A 19,150-nucleotide genomic window follows, 5' to 3' on the forward strand; every position below is an offset into this window, starting at 1 on the left:
CTGTTCTCCATTCTCTGAGCTCTGTTCTCACTTCCCTGAGCTCTGTTCTCCATTCTCTGAGCTCTGTTCTCCCTTCACTGAGCTCTGTTCTCCCTTCTCTGAGCTCTGTTCTCCCTTCACTGAGCTCTGTTCTCCATTCTCTGAGCTCTGTTCTCCCTTCACTGAGCTTTGTTCTCCCTTCTCTGAGCTCTGTTCTCCCTTCTCTGAGCTCTGTTCTCCATTCTCTGAGCTCTATTCTCCCTTCTCTGAGCTCTGTTCTCCATTCTCTGAGCTCTGTTCTCCATTCTCTGAGCTCTGTTCTCCCTTCCCCGAGCTCTGTTCTCCATTCTCTGAGCTCTGTTCTCCATTCTCTGAGCTCTGTACACGGTACAGAACACCTTGGCATGGTCTGAGGCTTCCACATATCCTCGTGTGTATCTGATGCTGAGACAGCTATCTTTATATAGACAATAAACGCAGATTCCCAATTCATTTCCATATTTCAGAGGAATCCCCCATGAGAACATCTTACCCAGTAGATGAGGATAAATCGGGGTCCCTGGGTATTGGGGTCCGGCACGCGGCACAGTCCGTACAGCACCAGGTTCTTGTTGAATTTTTTGATCAGTTCTTCCAACCCGCCAACTGCCAGGAGAGAAGAGAAGGCTGTTAGTGTGAGAGATCCCCGGGGAGTATGTACCCAACTCTCCATCCTGAGGACAGACAGAGGACAGGACAGAGGACGGACAGAGGACAGGACAGGGGATGCCTTCCAATGATTCCAGGGGACAGGCCTTGGTTTGTCTTATCTAGAAGATCAATATCAGTCTCAGGAAATATAACAAATTGCTGAATGAGAGAGATACACTCCCTGTAAACTCCCTCTCTGAGGAATATTCTAATCAGCTGCTGTGCCGATTATGAGGGGTTTTCACTATCCCTGTGCTAAATTCCCGGGTCTGAATACCGGCTGTGCCCATTATGAGGGGTTCCCACCATCCCTGTGCTGAGTTCCTGGGTCTGTACCCCCGCTGTGCCCATTGTGAGGGGTTCATTTTGTTTATTGAAAAATCTTACAAACAACAACTTATATACAATAAAACCATAATAAATAAATTAATAAATAACATATTTACATAATAATTGAATATAACTATACAAAACCAAAACCAAACAAGAACATAATAAATAAACCAAATTGCGCACAGCATAAACCCTACGAGAGAGCCAGACTGAGGAACATCACCGTCACCATGCATGGAGCCTTTTATCAAAAATGTATTTTATCTGAAAATCTAGGGGAGTGAAGCGAGGACAGAAAGAAAAGCCGCACACCCCGAGATCAACAGGCAGCAGCTACAGAGTCCTGATATTCCTCCACGCCTTTATCCAGGCCTCCTGTTGCCACCTGTCTTTCTCAAGACCCCGAATCTTCCCAACCTCACCCAGAATGTCCTTCACCACCACCTCGACAGGGAGGATTTTACTCCGTAAGGATACCTGACACCGTGCACTCCACGTGAAATAACAGACTACGAGACTAACTAAAAAAAGTGTTTCCAAATCATAACCCTGGCGAGTCTGGAATGCCCCATACACCCAGTCTGCATAACTCATATGGGGGAGGAAGGGTACACTCAGAGCCCTCCCTACCCTCTTGTACACCTCTATATTAAAAGGGCACTGAAGCAGAAAATGATCCATGGACTCCACCACTCCTCCACACTCTACTCTCGGGCAGCCCTATCACTCACAGAAAGAAACTTCAGGTTGCCCTTCACATATAGTTTTCCATGGAAAGCGAACAAAGCCTGATCCCTAAACTTCATTGGGATTCTCTCCAAATTAATCAAATGCAAACCCTCCCCCAAAACCAGGCTTGGGCAATCCCTTAAGGCCAGTGGTTCACAAAAAACAGAGCTCATGATCCGCTTCTCAAGAAGTTTCCTTGGAAGAGATCTGACCTCCCCTGCCGTTACTTGCCACTGCTAAAGTATTTTCAAACATGGGGCAACATAAGCCGGGAGCTTATCATGCTTGACCCTCAGGCTTTTCACTGGTCCACCATTTTCCCAGTTTTGCAGAAAGGGCCTAAACCAGGACTGAAAAATACCCATCCACCCAGGCGGTCTCTCAGCCAACATGTTACCCAGGTTGTACTTTACAAACATCAGAGAGAAAAAGACTACAGGGTTGATCATTCCTAGACCACCCTCCCGCCTAGGAGATAAGTCACACTCCTTTTGACAAGGTTTATTCTGTTCCCCCATAACAGCTAGAAGAAACAACTATAGATCCTGGTATAGAGAGACACTGGCAAAACGCAGACAAAACTGACATACAGAAAAATTGGAATCAGGTAACCTTTGATCAGTTCAACCTTTTCCCTTAAGGAAAACCGCCAACTTTTCCAGCTCGCCACCTTGGCATTGGCATTCTCCAGCCTGCTCATCCAATTTGCATGACCATAGTCACCTGGGCCAAATTCAATGCCTAGAACTCTAATTTTTTGTTGGGGCTCATCCGGGAGAACAAAGCTCTCACCTTCCATGCCCATCCAGAAAGCTTCACACTTTTCCTGGTTGACCTTTGAACCTGATGCTTCCGACATACTGCCTGATTACTGAGACCACCTCCTGCGCTTCCCCAGTCCCAGAGACAAAAACAGAAATGTCATCAGCATAAGCCACAACCTTCAAAGGAGGCTCACCAGTGATGCCCAAAGGTACCCCACACAATGGTCCACTCTCTAGCCTTCTAATGAAGGGGTCAATTGCAAACTAATATAGCAGAGGACTCAAAGGACACCCCTGATGCACACCTGAGCCAACCACAAAGGGCTGCCCAACCCATTAACCAGAGGAAAGCTTTCAGCCCCTTTGTACAAAATCTTGAGCCAATCAATGAAACCCCCCTCCAGGCCATACTTGCCAAGAAGGAGCCACAGGTACTCATGATTAACCCTATCAAAGGCCTTAGCCTGATCCAATGTCAGCAGATATTTACCCTAACCAGCAGCCCTACAACGCTCCAAGGCCTCCCGGACAGCTAACACAGCTGAGAAAGTTCTTCTACCCTGGACCGAGCAGTGCTGGTGATGGGATACCAAACCGCCTGCCACTGATGATAATTGCCAGAAAAAATTCTTTGCCAGTATCTTTCTATCGACATTAAGAAGGCTAATGGGGCGCCAATTCTCAATCATTGAAGGATCTTTGCCCTTTGACAGAAGAATCACTGCAGATTGCCTCATGGAAGGAGGGAGAGAACCCTCATGCAAACAGCCATTAAAAACCTCCGCAAGGTGTGAAGCCAGGATCGTCTTAAAACATTTATAGAATTCGGCTGTCAAACCATCTGGCCCTGGAGTTTTCCTGATGGCTAGTTTATCAATAGCCTGGATCACCTCATCTGCAGTGATTTCATCTGTCAAATTCATCAAAGGAACAATATTTTCCAGACCTGGTGTAGAGTCCAAAAAACTCAACATTCTTGCCCGATCAAGGTTCTTTCCTCCCAGGAGATCAGCATAGTATGACCTGACGACCTCCAGGATCCCTGACCTAGACTTCGTCAGAGAGCCCGTACTGTCCTTCAGGCCATTGGCCCTCTTAACTGCTATGCTCTGTTTACAGTTCTGGTAAGGGTTAGGCGAATGGTATTTCCCATAGTCCCTTTCCTGAACCAAAGAGGCGTGCCGGTCATATTGATGTCTCCTCAGGAGGAGCTTCACCTCAGAGATCGCCCCAGAATCTCCTCCATTCGAAACAAGGCGGTCAAGTTTCCTCCGCAAACGCTGGTAGGTGATATACTTATCTTGCTGTCTCTTTCTCCCTATGGCCTTGAAAAGCCTAACAGTCCGCTGTTTTATAAGCTCCCACCATTCTGACTTACTGTTGCAAAAGTCTAGGATAGTTACCTGTGCCTGAAAAAATTCCTCAAAGGATTGTCTTACTTCCTCGTCATCCAAGAGGGCCGAATTCAATCTCCAGATACCACTCCCCCTAGGTGGCACCCCTGGGGCATTCAGAGTCACAGATAGAATACAGTGATCAGAAAACTCCACTGCCCGACACACAGGTGCCGAAAAAGTAGAGTCCTCCTTTAAAAAAAAAAACCTATCTATCCTACTCTGACTATTACCTCGCTGAAAAGTGAACCCCGTGCTGTCTGGGCAGCGCTTAATGTGCACATCTACCAGACCTGCTTCCCTAACCATTGCATTCAGGAAAAGGCTGTCATAGCCCAGCTTATCTCTGAAACCTCTCCTGTCTTTAGGCCTAGTAATGGTGTTGAAGTCACCTCCAAAGATACCCTGCTGAGCCATAAAAAGTAAAGGCTTAATCTTTGTATAGAGGCATTTCCTGTCCCATTTCGTCTATGGACCATAGATGTTAATCAGGCGCAGGTCCTGCCCCCTCACAGAGACATCCAAAATCATGCATCTCCCAATCTCTACCTCAATTACCCGTCGGCACGTTACCATACCGGAAAAAAGGACCGCAACCCCGCTGTAAGGCTCGGCCGCAAGAGACCAAAAGGAGGGACCACGCTTCCACTCCTTCATTGCCAGATATATATCAGTCAGACTACTCAGATGGGTCTCTTGCAAAAACAAAATGTCAGCATCAAACTCGCTGAGCAAAAATAAGGCCATATGACGAGCACTCACTGATTTCCAGCTGGCAACATTAATGGTTGCCACTTTTAACGGCCTGGGAACTGCCATTAGGATAATTGAGGCAGCCGTTTCTTAGCCTGACTACTTTCTCTCCTTGGAGAACAAGTGCGCTTCAGTGCACCCTGGGACTCATCATCCATAGAAGACGCTGTGCTTAACGAGTCCCATTCATCGTCATCATCTCACAGGACCCCAAAATTATTTGTCAAAGGCAAAACCTTAGGACTCTGGGTAACTGAACACTTTTTTTCCTTATTTTGCCCTTCTTCCTTTTCTCCTCCAACCATTCCACATCATCCTTGGACAAACTGGAAATTACAGTTTCCCCACTCTTACTCTCCCCTTCACCCCCACTCTCCCTTACCTTATCTGCCACCAGGCCAGCCTCTTCACCATTTTCCCCACTCTTCTGCACCCCCTGGTCCCCAATAGAAGCCCTGAAATGTCGAGGGGGTGGGACTGGCACTGCACTTGATGCCCCTGCATCAGCACCTCTTGCCGCCTCTGCAATTTTGGAGGACATAGACACAGAAGGATTGGACACATTCTCGGTAACTGATACCTGACATACAGACTGGGAAGACACTGACACACTAGGCAAATGCACAGACTGGGGCGCCACAGATTTAGAAGACACTGACAAACTGGGAATTGGCACAGACTGGGGCACCACAGACTGGGAAGACACAGGCACACTAGGCAAACGCACAGACTGGGGCACTACAGACTGGGAAGACACTGACACACTGGGAATTGGCACAGACTCAGAGGGAATCGCAGGCACCCTGGCTGCTGAGCTCTGAGCATCCTCCATGTCCAGGCGGAAGAACTCTCTCATGAGCTCAGGCTGGTGGCTGGTTGTGCATTGCCTCAGGACACTGACTATAAGGATGCCCCACCGCATTGTACAAGTTGCACCTTATAATATTGCAATCCTTTTCCAAATGCCCTAAATCCTGACACAGAGAGCATTTCATTACTGGACAGGAGGATGCAAAGTGCCCTTTATCCCCACATTTATTACACAGCTTTGGCTGGCCTGGATAGAATATGGTCAGTCTGTCCCTCCCCAGGAAAGCTGAGGATGGCAGATGCTGGATAACATTTGTCAATAACCCTCAGTTTTAGCTGCACAGACCATCCCCCGTCCATATTCCACTATCATCCACAATTTTCTGTAAGGGGCTCAGGATGTCTCCATATCTCCTCAGCCATACAGATAAATCCCCTTGTGGTATGGATTAATTGCGCACCATAATTGTCACCATTTTAATGAGTGGCTGACGTGACACAACTTTGGGGATGAGCCCTTTCCAGTCCGGCCGGCTCCTACACACATGTTCATATTTTTCCAAAAATATGTCCAAAGACTCCAGATGGATAAAGGACAAATCGTACTCATAGGAGGCAGTCGGACTGATCAGGGCGAAGATATCTGCGGGTCTAAACCCCATCTGCAGAATCTTATCCACCACAGCTCTCCTATATGGCGGAATACCTTCACCCTCCCATCTAAGCTGCACAACATTCCTCCTTTTAAATAATGAGGAAAATAAAACATTTCCATGCTCCTTCCTTGCTTGCACCTCCTCCAAGATCCTGCAGCAGCACCAGCATAGGTTTTCTTCCCAGAAACACCACCAGTAATTACAGCATTGTCTTTATACACAGCCACACCTGCTGATAAGGAACCTGAAACAACCCTTGCAGTCTTTGGAGCAGCAGAGACAAGACCCACCCCTCCCCCTGCTCTGAGCACTCCTGGGTTCAATCACAGTTTTGTCTACTGCAGAATCCCAAACAGTTGTAGCACTACTGCTCCCAGCATCTCCTCCAACTTTCTTAGGAACAACAGCTTTATCTGGGTCAGGAAAAGCCTCTGCAATGTCCATGGTGCTCCTCTCTGCAGACTCTTCCCCCAGAAGCTCAAAGTTATTTCCAGTTTTCCGCCAATTGCATTTCAAGTTTTTTCATCAGGTGCATCAGGTTGCACTGCATGCTGCACATTGTCTATGGGTGTGGGCTGACAGCCCATAGCACTACAACCCTCAGCAAGCACATTGTCATTAATAAAGTTCATATCAACCACTTTGCACACACACTGTACCTGCTTGCTGTGTTACCTCTGCTGTGTCATGGTTGATGGCGGGATCAAAGTTCCTCCTGGTTGTTGCAGATTTTATGGTGAATTTTCCTCTCTCCACAGGTCTCTCTTTCACAGGGCGAGGAACGGTATCCATCTCCTCATCTGAGGAATCCGCAGAAAATTGAACTTTCTTCCATCCAGAGGGGATTCCAGCTCAGCGGTGAACTCCAACATCCCAGTACCCCCCTCAACCTCCTGCTCAGATGTTCCACATTGCTGCTGCAGAGGGAGGGAGACAGAGGCCTCCACCATTGGGGGCTCAGCAGATGTCTGAGGTGTTGAAGAGCCGAGCTCATCCTCCGGGCCCACTTTCTCACTCTCTGCTGACTCTGTCGGTACCTGCATCTCCTCACTGGCTGGGTCACTCTCCATGCTAGAAACGGCTCCTCTCCTCATATGGCTGAAACGTTCCACATTCTTATATTTCTCCTTAAGTGCTCCGCTGCTTTCCTTCAGAGAGCTCACCAGCTCTTTCTGCTTCCTCAAAGCTTGCTCCAAGTCCTTCAACTCAGGCCTCAGAGCCGGTCTCTTCTTGGTGTAGAGTTTGGCACAATACAACTTTTTCTTTTTAAATTCAGCTTTTAAAGCTGCCAATTTCTCCTCCTCTTTCTCAATCTGCATCAGCTTGTCCACAATCCTCCATCTAAAGGTAGACAGGGATTCATCTCTCCTTGGGCCAGGCCCAATGTCTTCCATAGACTGAGGCCTTGTCTCAGGCCTGTCTAGGGGGCCCCCGCCGGGGTCCTCCCCAGGACCCAGCATCCCTCCTGGGGCAGAGAAGCAACTCTAGCCCCTGGCTTCTGGAAGCACACGAGCAACCTCACACCTAACTGTCAAGGAGTAGAATGGCAGTTTCCCACCATCCCTGTGCCCATTATGAGGAGTTCCCACTATTCCTGTGCTAAGTTCCTGGGTCTGTACTCCTGCTGTGCCCATTATGAGGAGTTCCCACCATCCCTGTGCTGAGTTACCGGGTCTGTACCCCTGCTGTGCCCATTATGATGGGGTTCCCACCATCCCTGTGCTGAGTTCCTGGGTCTGTACACCCGCTTTGCCCATTATGAGGGGTTCCCTCCATCCCTGTGCTGAGTTCCTGGGTCTGTACACCCGCTGTGCCCATTATGAGGGGTTCCCATCATCCCTGTGCTGAGTTCCTGGGTCTGTACACCCGCTGTTCCCATTATGAGGGGTTCCCACCATCCCTGTGCTGAGCTCCCGGGTCTGTACACCCGCTGTGCCCATTATGAGGGGTTCCCTCCATCCCTGTGCTGAGTTCCTGGGTCTGTACACCTGCTGTGCCCATTATGAGGGGTTCCCTCCATCCCTGTGCTGAGTTCCTGGGTCTGTACACCCGCTGTGCCCATTATGAGGGGTTCCCATCATCCCTGTGCTGAGTCCCTGGGCCTGTACACCCGCTGTGCCCATTATGAGGGGTTCCCACCCTCCCTGTGCTGAGTTCCTGGGTCTGTACACCCGCTGTTCCCATTATGAGGGGTTCCCACCATCCCTGTGCTGAGCTCCCGGGTCTGTACACCCGCTGTGCTCATTATGAGGGGTTCCCACCATCCCTGTGCTGAGTTCCTGGGTCTGTACACCCGCTGTGCCCATTATGAGGGGTTTCCACCATCCCTGTGCTGAGCTCCCGGGTCTGTACACCTGCTGTGCCCATTATGAGGGGTTCCCTCCATCCCTGTGCTGAGTTCCTGGGTCTGTACACCCGCTGTGCCCATTATGAGGGGTTCCCACCATCCCTATGCTGAGCTCCCGGGTCTGTACACCCACTGTGCCCATTATGAGGGGTTCCCACCATCCCTGTGCTGAGTTCCTGGGTCTGTACACCCGCTGTGCCCATTATGAGAGGCTCTTGTATTTGTTGATTACAAACACAACCACCAATGTCCGAATGAACAAAAAAGTCAGAGCCTGAAGTAACGAATAAAACAGAATGAATACTAATGCATCCAAAGTTACAAATGATCCGAAGTAACAAATGCCGCACCTAAACGTATGGAATAAAACTAATTTGAATACATTTCAAAGTTACGAATGATCTGATATAATCAATGCCGCATCTAAACGAATGAAACAGAACGAGCACGAATTATCCAAAGTAATGAATTCCGCATCTAAATGGATTAAACAGAATGAATACGAATGATCCGAAGTAATGATTGCCACATCTAAACGAATGGAACGAAACTTATACAAATGCATTCTAAGTTTTGAATTATCCAAAGTAAAGAATGCTGATCATAATGAATGGAACATAATCAATACGAATGCATCCGAAGTTACAAATGACCAAAAGTTACGAATGATCCCAAGTAATGAATGCCGCATCTAAATGGATTAAACAGAATGAATACGAATGCATTCGAAGTTATGAATGATCCGAGGTAACGATTGCCGCATCCAAACGAATGGAAAGGATCGAATATGTATGATCCGAAGTAATGAATGCCACATCTAAACAATTGGAACAAAACTAATACAAATGCATTCCAAGTTTTGAATTATCCTAAGTAATGAATGCCGATCATAATGAATGGAACATAATCAATACGAATGCATCCGAAGTTACAAATGACCAAAAGTTACAAATGATCCCAAGTAATGAATGCCGCATCTAAACGAAATAATACAAAACAAAATAAGAAGAGCTCTAATCATAGGATTGGGAGATCTATAAAATAGGAATACAAAGTAACAATACAGGATGAAGATGTTGTGATACAAATACACCACTAGGTGTCAGTCACTGCCTGATAAAAATGTGGGAAATCCATGAAATAGGAATAACAATACAGGAAGAAGATGTAATGATACATAATTACCACTAGGTGTCGATCTCTGCCTGATAATCATAGGATAAGGAGCTTTATGAACTAAGGATACAAAGTAACAATACAGGAAGAAGATGTAATGATACATATTTACCACTAGGTGCCGCTCTCTGACTGATAATCATAGGATTGGGAGATCAATAAACGAAGGATACAAAGTAACAATACAGGAAGAAGATGTGAGAAGAGGGAAGAAGAAGACAGAAGAAGTAACACTTCAGGAGAGAGGAACTCTGAGGATCGGAGTGCTCCCCGCTCAGGCCGGAGGAGGACGGACTATTCACATTACAAGGAACGTTCGTTCTCTACAATACAACTTTCTACCCCACAAACAGAAGATTGCCCGAGATGACTATTATGGTGTCTGAATACACAGCGGGGAGCACTATAGACGTCTATGGTGTCTGAATACATGGCGGGTGCACTATGGCCCTCTATGGTGTCTGAATACATGGCGGGGAGCACTATGGACCTCTATGGTGTCTGAATACACGGCGGGGAGCACTATGAACCTCTATGGTGTCTGAATACATGGCGGGTGCACTATGGCCCTCTATGGTGTCTGAATACATGGCGGGGAGCACTATGGCCCTCTATGGTGTCTGAATACATGGCGGGGAGCACTATGGCCCTCTATGGTGTCTGAATACAGGGCGGGGAGCACTATGGCCCTCTATGGTGTCTGAATACATGGCGGGGTGCACTATGGCCCTCTATGGTGTCTGAATACATGGCGGGGTGCACTATGGCCCTCTATGGTGTCTGAATACAGGGCGGGGAGCACTATGGCCCTCTATGGTGTCTGAATACAGGGCGGGGAGCACTATGGACCTCTATGGTGTCTGAATACACGGCGGGGAGCACTATGAACCTCTATGGTGTCTGAATACACGACGGGGAGCACTATGAACCTCTATGGTGTCTGAATACATGGCGGGTGCACTATGGCCCTCTATGGTGTCTGAATACAGGGCGGGGTGCACTATGGCCCTCTATGGTGTCTGAATACAGGGCGGGGAGCACTATGGACCTCTTTGGTGTCTGAATACAGGGCGGGGAGCACTATGGACCTCTTTGGTGTCTGAATACAGGGCGGGGAGCACTATGAACCTCTATGGTGTCTGAATACAGGGCGGGGAGCACTATGGCCCTCTATGGTGTCTGAATACAGGGCGGGGAGCACTATGGCCCTCTATGGTGTCTGAATACATGGCGGGGTGCACTATGGCCCTCTATGGTGTCTGAATACATGGCGGGGTGCACTATGGCCCTCTATGGTGTCTGAATACAGGGCGGGGAGCACTATGGCCCTCTATGGTGTCTGAATACACGGCAGGGAGCACTATGAACCTCTATGGTGTCTGAATACATGGCGGGGTGCACTATGGCCCTCTATGGTGTCTGAATACAGGGCGGGGAGCACTATGGCCCTCTATGGTGTCTGAATACAGGGCGGGGTGCACTATGGCCCTCTATGGTGTCTGAATACAGGGCGGGGAGCACTATGGCCCTCTATGGTGTCTGAATACATGGCGGGGTGCACTATGGCCCTCTATGGTGTCTGAATACACGGCGGGGAGCACTATGGACCTCTATGGTGTGTGAATACACGGCGGGGAGCACTATGAACTTCTATGGTGTCTGAATACACGGCGGGGAGCACTATGGGCCTCTATGATGTCTGAATACATAGCGGGGAGCACTATGAACCTCTATGATGTCTGAATACACGGCAGGGAGCACTATGGACCTCTATGGTGTGTGAATACATGACGGGAGCACTATGAACCTCTTTGGTGTCTGAATACAGGGCGGGGAGCACTATGGCCCTCTATGGTGTCTGAATACATGGCGGGGTGCACTATGGCCCTCTATGGTGTCTGAATACATGGCGGGGTGCACTATGGCCCTCTATGGTGTCTGAATACAGGGCGGGGAGCACTATGGCCCTCTATGGTGTCTGAATACACGGCAGGGAGCACTATGAACCTCTATGGTGTCTGAATACATGGCGGGGTGCACTATGGCCCTCTATGGTGTGTGAATACACGGCGGGGAGCACTATGAACTTCTATGGTGTCTGAATACAGGGCGGGGAGCACTATGGCCCTCTATGGTGTCTGAATACAGGGCGGGGTGCACTATGGCCCTCTATGGTGTCTGAATACAGGGCGGGGAGCACTATGGCCCTCTATGGTGTCTGAATACATGGCGGGGTGCACTATGGCCCTCTATGGTGTCTGAATACACGGCGGGGAGCACTATGGACCTCTATGGTGTGTGAATACACGGCGGGGAGCACTATGAACTTCTATGGTGTCTGAATATATGGCGGGGAGCACTATGGACCTCTATGGTGTCTGAATACACGGTGGGGAGCACTATGAACTTCTATGGTGTCTGAATACATGGCGGAGATCACTATGAACCTCTATGGTGTCTGAATACATAGCGGGGAGCACTATGGACCTCTATGGTGTCTGAATACACGGCGGGGAGCACTATGGGCCTCTATGATGTCTGAATACATAGCGGGGAGCACTATGAACCTCTATGATGTCTGAATACACGGCAGGGAGCACTATGGACCTCTATGGTGTGTGAATACAGGGCAGGGAGCACTATGGACCTCTATGGTGTCTGAATACAAGGCGGGGAGCACTATGGACCTCTTTGGTGTCTGAATACAGGGCAGGGAGCACTATGGACCTCTTTGGTGTCTGAATACAGGGCAGGGAGCACTATGGACCTCTATGGTGTCTGAATACAAGGCGGGGAGCACTATGGACCTCTATGGTGTGTGAATACATGACGGGAGCACTATGAACCTCTTTGGTGTCTGAATACAGGGCAGGGAGCACTATGGACCTCTATGGTGTCTGAATACAAGGCGGGGAGCACTATGGACCTCTATGGTGTCTGAATACACAGCGGGGAGCCCTATGGACCTCTATGGTGTCTGAATACACGGCGGGGAGCACTATGGCCTCTATGGTGTCTGAATACATGGCAGGGAGCACTATGGACCTCTATGGTGTCTGAATACACGGCGGGGAGCACTATGGACCTCTATGGTGTGTGAATACATGGCGGGGAGCACTATGGACCTCTATGGTGTCTGAATACACGGCGGGGAGCACTATGAACCTATAGGTATCTGAATACACAGCGGGGAGCACCACTCACTATGAACCTCTATGGTGTGTGAAAACATGGCGGGGAGCACTATGAACCTCTTTGGTGTTTGAATACAGGGCGGGGAGCACTATGGACCTCTATGGTGTCTGAATACAAGGCAGGGAGCACTATGGACCTCTATGGTGTCTGAATACACGGTGGGGAGCACTATGAACCTCTATGGTGTCTGAATACACAGCGGGGAGCACTATGGACCTCTATGGTGTCTGAATACACGGCGGGGAGCACTATGGACATCTATGGTGTCTGAATACATGGCGGGGAGCACTATGGACCTCTATGGTGTCTGAATACACGGCGGGGAGCGCTATGGACCTCTATGGTGTGTGAATACACGGCGGGGAGCACTATGGACCTCTATGGTGTCTAAATACATGGCGGGGAGCACTATGAACCTCTATGGTGTCTGAATACACGGTAGGGAGCATTATGAACCTCTATGGTGTCTGAATACACGGTAGGGAGCACTATGAACCTCTATGGTGTCTGAATACATGGCGGGGAGCACTATGGACTTCTATGGTGTCTGAAAACACGGCGGGGAGCACTATGAACCGCTATGGTGTCTGAATACATGGCGGGGTGCACTATGGCCCTCTATGGTGTCTGAATACAGGGCGGGGTGCACTATGGCCCTCTATGGTATCTGAATACACGGCGGGGAGCACTATGGACCTCTATGGTGTGTGAATACACGGCGGGGAGCACTATGAACTTCTATGGTGTCTGAATATATGGCGGGGAGCACTATGGACCTCTATGGTGTCTGAATACACGGTGGGGAGCACTATGAACTTCTATGGTGTCTGAATACATGGCGGAGATCACTATGAACCTCTATGGTGTCTGAATACATAGCGGGGAGCACTATGGACCTCTATGGTGTCTGAATACACGGCGGGGAGCACTATGAACCTCTATGATGTCTGAATACATGGCAGGGAGCACTATGAACCTCTTTGGTGTCTGAATACAGGGTAGGGAGCACTATGGACCTCTATGGTGTCTGAATACAAGGCGGGGAGCACTATGGACCTCTATGGTGTCTGAATACACGATGGGGAGCACTATGGCCCTCTATGGTGTCTGAATACACGGCGGGGTGCACTATGGCCCTCTATGGTATCTGAATACACGGCGGGGAGCACTATGGACCTCTATGGTGTGTGAATACACGGCGGGGAGCACTATGAACTTCTATGGTGTCTGAATATATGGCGGGGAGCACTATGGACCTCTATGGTGTCTGAATACACGGTGGGGAGCACTATGAACTTCTATGGTGTCTGAATACATGGCGGAGATCACTATGAACCTCTATGGTGTCTGAATACATAGCGGGGAGCACTATGGACCTCTATGGTGTCTGAATACACGGCGGGGAGCACTATGGGCCTCTATGGTGTCTGAATACTTAGCGGGGAGCACTATGAACCTCTATGATGTCTGAATACATGGCAGGGAGCACTATGAACCTCTTTGGTGTCTGAATACAGGGCAGGGAGCACTATGGACCTCTATGGTGTCTGAATACAAGGCGGGGAGCACTATGTACCTCTATGGTGTCTGAATACACGATGGGGAGCACTATGAACCTCTATGGTGTCTGAATACACAGCGGGGAGCACTATGGACCTCTATGGTGTCTGAATACACGGCGGGGAGCACTATGGACCTCTATGGTGTCTGAATACATGGTGGGGAGCACTATGGACCTCTATGGTGTGTGAATACATGGCGGGGAGCACTATGGACCTCTATGGTGTGTGAATACATGGCGGGGAGCACTATGGACCTCTATGGTGTGTGAATACATGGCGGGGAGCACTATGGACCTCTATGGTGTCTGAATACAGGGCATGGAGCACTATGAACCTATATGGTATCTGAATACACAGCGGGGAGCACCACTCACTATGAACCTCTATGGTGTGTGAAAACATGGCGGGGAGCACTATGAACCTCTATGGTGTGTGAATACATGGCGGGGAGCACTATGGACCTCTATGATGTCTAAATACATGGCGGGGAGCACTATGAACCTCTATGGTGTCTGAATACACAGTAGGGAGCCCTATGAACCTCGATGGTGTCTGAATACACGGTAGGGAGCACTATGAACCTATATGGTGTCTGAATACACGGTAGGGAGCACTATGAACCTCTATGGTGTCTGAATACATGGCGGGGAGCACTATGGACTTCTATGGTGTCTGAAAACACGGCAGAGAGCACTATGAACCGCTATGGTGTGTGAATAAATGGCGGGGAGCACTATGGCCCTCTATGGTGTCTGAATACATGGCCAGGAGCAATATGAACCTCTATGGTGTGTGAATTCACGGCGGGGAGCACTATAAAAGTCTGTGGTGTCTGAATAGATGACGGGGAGCACTATGAACCTCTATGGTGTCTGGATACACGGCAGGGAGCACTATGAACACCTATGGTGTCTGAATACACAGTGGGGAGCACTATGGGCCTCTATGGTGTCTGAAAACACGGCGGGGAGCACTATGAACCTCTATGGTGTCTGAATACACGATGGGGAGCACTATGAACCTCTATGGTGTCTGAATACACAGCGGGGAGCACTATGGACCTCTATGGTGTCTGAATACACGGCGGGGAGCACTATGGACCTCTATGGTGTCTGAATACATGGCGGGGAGCACTATGGACCTCTATGGTGTGTGAATACATGGCGGGGAGCACTATGGACCTCTATGGTGTGTGAATACATGGCGGGGAGCACTATGGACCTCTATGGTGTCTGAATACAGGGCGAGGAGCACTATGAACCTATATGGTATCTGAATACACAGCGGGGAGCACCACTTACTATGAACCTCTATGGTGTGTGAAAACATGGCGGGGAGCACTATGAACCTCTATGGTGTGTGAATACACGGCGGGGAGCACTATGGACCTCTATGATGTCTAAATACATGGCGGGGAGCACTATGAACCTCTATGGTGTCTGAATACACAGTAGGGAGCGCTATGAACCTCGATGGTGTCTGAATACACGTTAGGGAGCACTATGAACCTCTATGTTGTCTGAATACACGGTAGGGAGCACTATGAACCTCTATGGTGTCTGAATACATGGCGGGGAGCACTATGGACTTCTATGGTGTCTGAAAACACGGCAGAGAGCACTATGAACCGCTATGGTGTGTGAATAAATGGCGGGGAGCACTATGGACCTATGGTGTCTGAATACATGGCCAGGAGCAATATGAACCTCTATGGTGTCTGAATACACAGTGGGGAGCACTATGGGCCTCTATGGTGTCTGAAAACACGGTGGGGAGCACTATGAACCTCTATGGTGTCTGAATACACGGCAGGGAGCACTATGGACCTCTATGGTTTCTGAATACACGGCTGGGAGCACTATGAACCTCTATGGTGTCTGAATAAACGGCGGGGAGCACTATGAACCTCTATGGTGTCTGAATACACGGCTGGGAGCACTATGAACCTCTATGGTGTCTGAATAAACGGCGGGGAGCACTATGGCCCTCTATGGTGTCTTAATACATGGCGGGGAGCACTATGAACCTCTATGGTGTCTTAATACATGGCGGGGAGCACTATGAACCTCTATGGTGTCTGAATACACGGCTGGGAGCACTATGAACCTCTATGGTGTCTGAATAAACGGCGGGGAGCACTATGAACCTCTATGGTGTCTGAATACATGGCGGGGAGCACTATGAACCTCTATGGTGTCTAAATACACGGCAAGGAGCACTATGGACCTCTATGGTGTCTGAATACATGGCGGGGAGCACTATGAACCTCTATGGTGTCTGAATACACGGCGGGGAGCACTATGAACCTATATGGTGTCTGAATACACGGCAAGGAGCACTATGAACCTCTATGGTGTCTGAATGCATGGCGAGGAGCACTATGGACCTTTATGGTGTCTGAATACACGGCGGGGAGCACTATGAAACTCTGTGGTGCCTGAATACATGGCGGGGAGCACTATGAACCTCTATGGTATCTGAATACACGACAGGGAGCACTATGGACATCTATGGTGTCTGAATACATGGCGGGGAGCACTATGAACCTCTATGGTATCTGAATACACGACAGGGAGCACTATGAACCTCTATGGTGTCTGAATACACGGCAAGGAGCACTATGGACCTCTATGGTGTCTGAATACATGGCGGGGAGCACTATGAACCTCTATGGTGTCTGAATACACGGCGGGGAGCACTATGAACCTCTATGGTGTCTAAATACACGGCAAGGAGCACTATGAACCTCTATGGTGTCTGAATACACGGCAAGGAGCACTATGGACCTCTATGGTGTCTGAATACACGGCGGGGAGCACTATGAACCTCTATGGTATCTGAATACACGGCGGGGAGCACTATGGACCTCTATGGTGTCTGAATACATGGCGGGGAGTTCTATGAACCTCTGAATATTAATATTCCTCTTCCCACCATCTACTCTATGAGCCATCATCTGATTGGACGCCCAGGCAGTCATCATATCATTCGAGATTGCAGAAAGTCTCCGCTCCCTTTCTCTGTCCCTTATAATGGGAAGACATTAGTGGATGATCCTGGCACCGGCGGGTGCTGATCACATGACACCGATCACCGGACGTGTCCCTCCCCCATCACCAAACACAGATAGAAAGATGGCGCCGTTCGCGGGGGGAGGGGGGGGAGTCTGCGGGGGTGGGAAGTTGTAAGCAAAAAAAAAAGCTGAAAGGCGGAGTCTCCCTGATCATGAAAAGGTTAAGAAGAAAAACAAGAAGCTGCATTAAAAACATTGTTTATAAACATTGATCCGACGGGAGATAGAGAGATACAAAGTAACATTGTTTATAAACATTGATCAGACAGGAGATAGAGAGATACAAAGTAACATTGTTTATAAACATTGATCAGACAGGAGATAGAGAGATACAAATTAACATTGTTTATAAACATTGATCAGACAGGAGATGGAGAGATACAAAGTAACATTGTTTATAAACAATGATCAGATGGGAGATAGAGAGATACAAAGTAACATTGTTTATAAACATTGATCAGACGAGAGATAGAGAGATACAAAGTAACATTGTTTATAAACATTGATCAGACGGGAGATAGAGAGATACAAAGTAACATTGTTTATAAACATTGTTTAGACAGGAGATAGAGAGATACAAAGTAACATTGTTTATAAACATTGATCAGACAGGAGATAGGGAGATACAAAGTAACATTGTTTATAAACATTGATCAGACGGGAGATAGAGAGATACAAAGTAACATTGTTTATAAACATTGATCAGACGGAAGTTAGAGAGATACAAAGTAACATTGTTTATAAACATTGATCAGACGGGAGATAGAGAGGTACAAACTAACATTGTTTATAAACATTGATCAGACGGGAGATAGAGAGGTACAAAGTAACATTGTTTATAAACATTGCTCAGATGGGAGATAGAGAGATACAAAGTAACATTGTTTATAAACATTGATCAGACGGGAGACAGAGAGATACAAAGTAACATTGTTTATAAACATTGATCAGACAGGAGATAGAGAGATACAAAGTAACATTGTTTATAAACATTGATCAGACGAGAGATAGAGAGATACAAAGTAACATTGTTTATAAACATTGATCAGAGGGGAGATAGAGAGATACAAAGTAACATTGTTTATAAACATTGATCAGACGGGAGATAGAGAGATACAAAGTAACATTGTTTATAAACATTGATCAGACGGGAGATATAGAGATACAAAGTAACATTGTTTATAAACATTGATCAAACGGGAGATAGAGATACAAAGTAACATTGTTTATAAACATTGTTCAGACGGAGATAGAGAGATACAAAGTAACATTGTTTATAAACATTGATCAGACAGGAGATAGAGAGATACAAAGTAACATTGTTTATAAACATTGATCAGACGGGAGATAGAGAGATACAAAGTAACATTGTTTATAAACATTGATCAGACAGGAGATAGAGATACAAAGTAACATTGTTTATAAACATTGACCAGACGAGAGATAGAGATACAAAGTAACATTGTTTATAAACATTGATCAGACGGGAGATAGAGAGATACAAAGTAACATTGTTTATAAACATTGATCAGACAGGAGATAGAGAGATACAAAGTAACATTGTTTATAAACATTGATCAGAAAGGAGATAGGGAGATACAAAGTAACATTGTTTATAAACATTGATCAGACGGGAGATAGAGAGATACAAAGTAATATTGTTTATAAACATTGATCAGACAGGAGTTA

General features: G+C 47.8%; 1 protein-coding gene across 2 annotated transcripts in view; it reads right to left on the minus strand.

Annotated features, from left to right (window-relative positions):
- LOC309560348 (uncharacterized protein) overlaps window positions 1-19,150 on the minus strand; it is an 88,903-nt gene that overhangs the window by 28,293 nt on the left and 41,460 nt on the right. For both annotated transcript variants that reach the window (XM_082263973.1, XM_082263972.1), the window contains exon 3: window positions 512-624. In XM_082263973.1, the coding sequence (XP_082120099.1) occupies window positions 512-624 (113 nt within the window). The remainder of the gene's footprint in view (window positions 1-511; window positions 625-19,150) is intronic.

Source organism: Pelophylax lessonae (assembly GCF_965119305.1).
Source record: "Pelophylax lessonae genome assembly, chromosome: 1".
NCBI classification, from domain to species: Eukaryota; Metazoa; Chordata; class Amphibia; order Anura; family Ranidae; genus Pelophylax; species Pelophylax lessonae.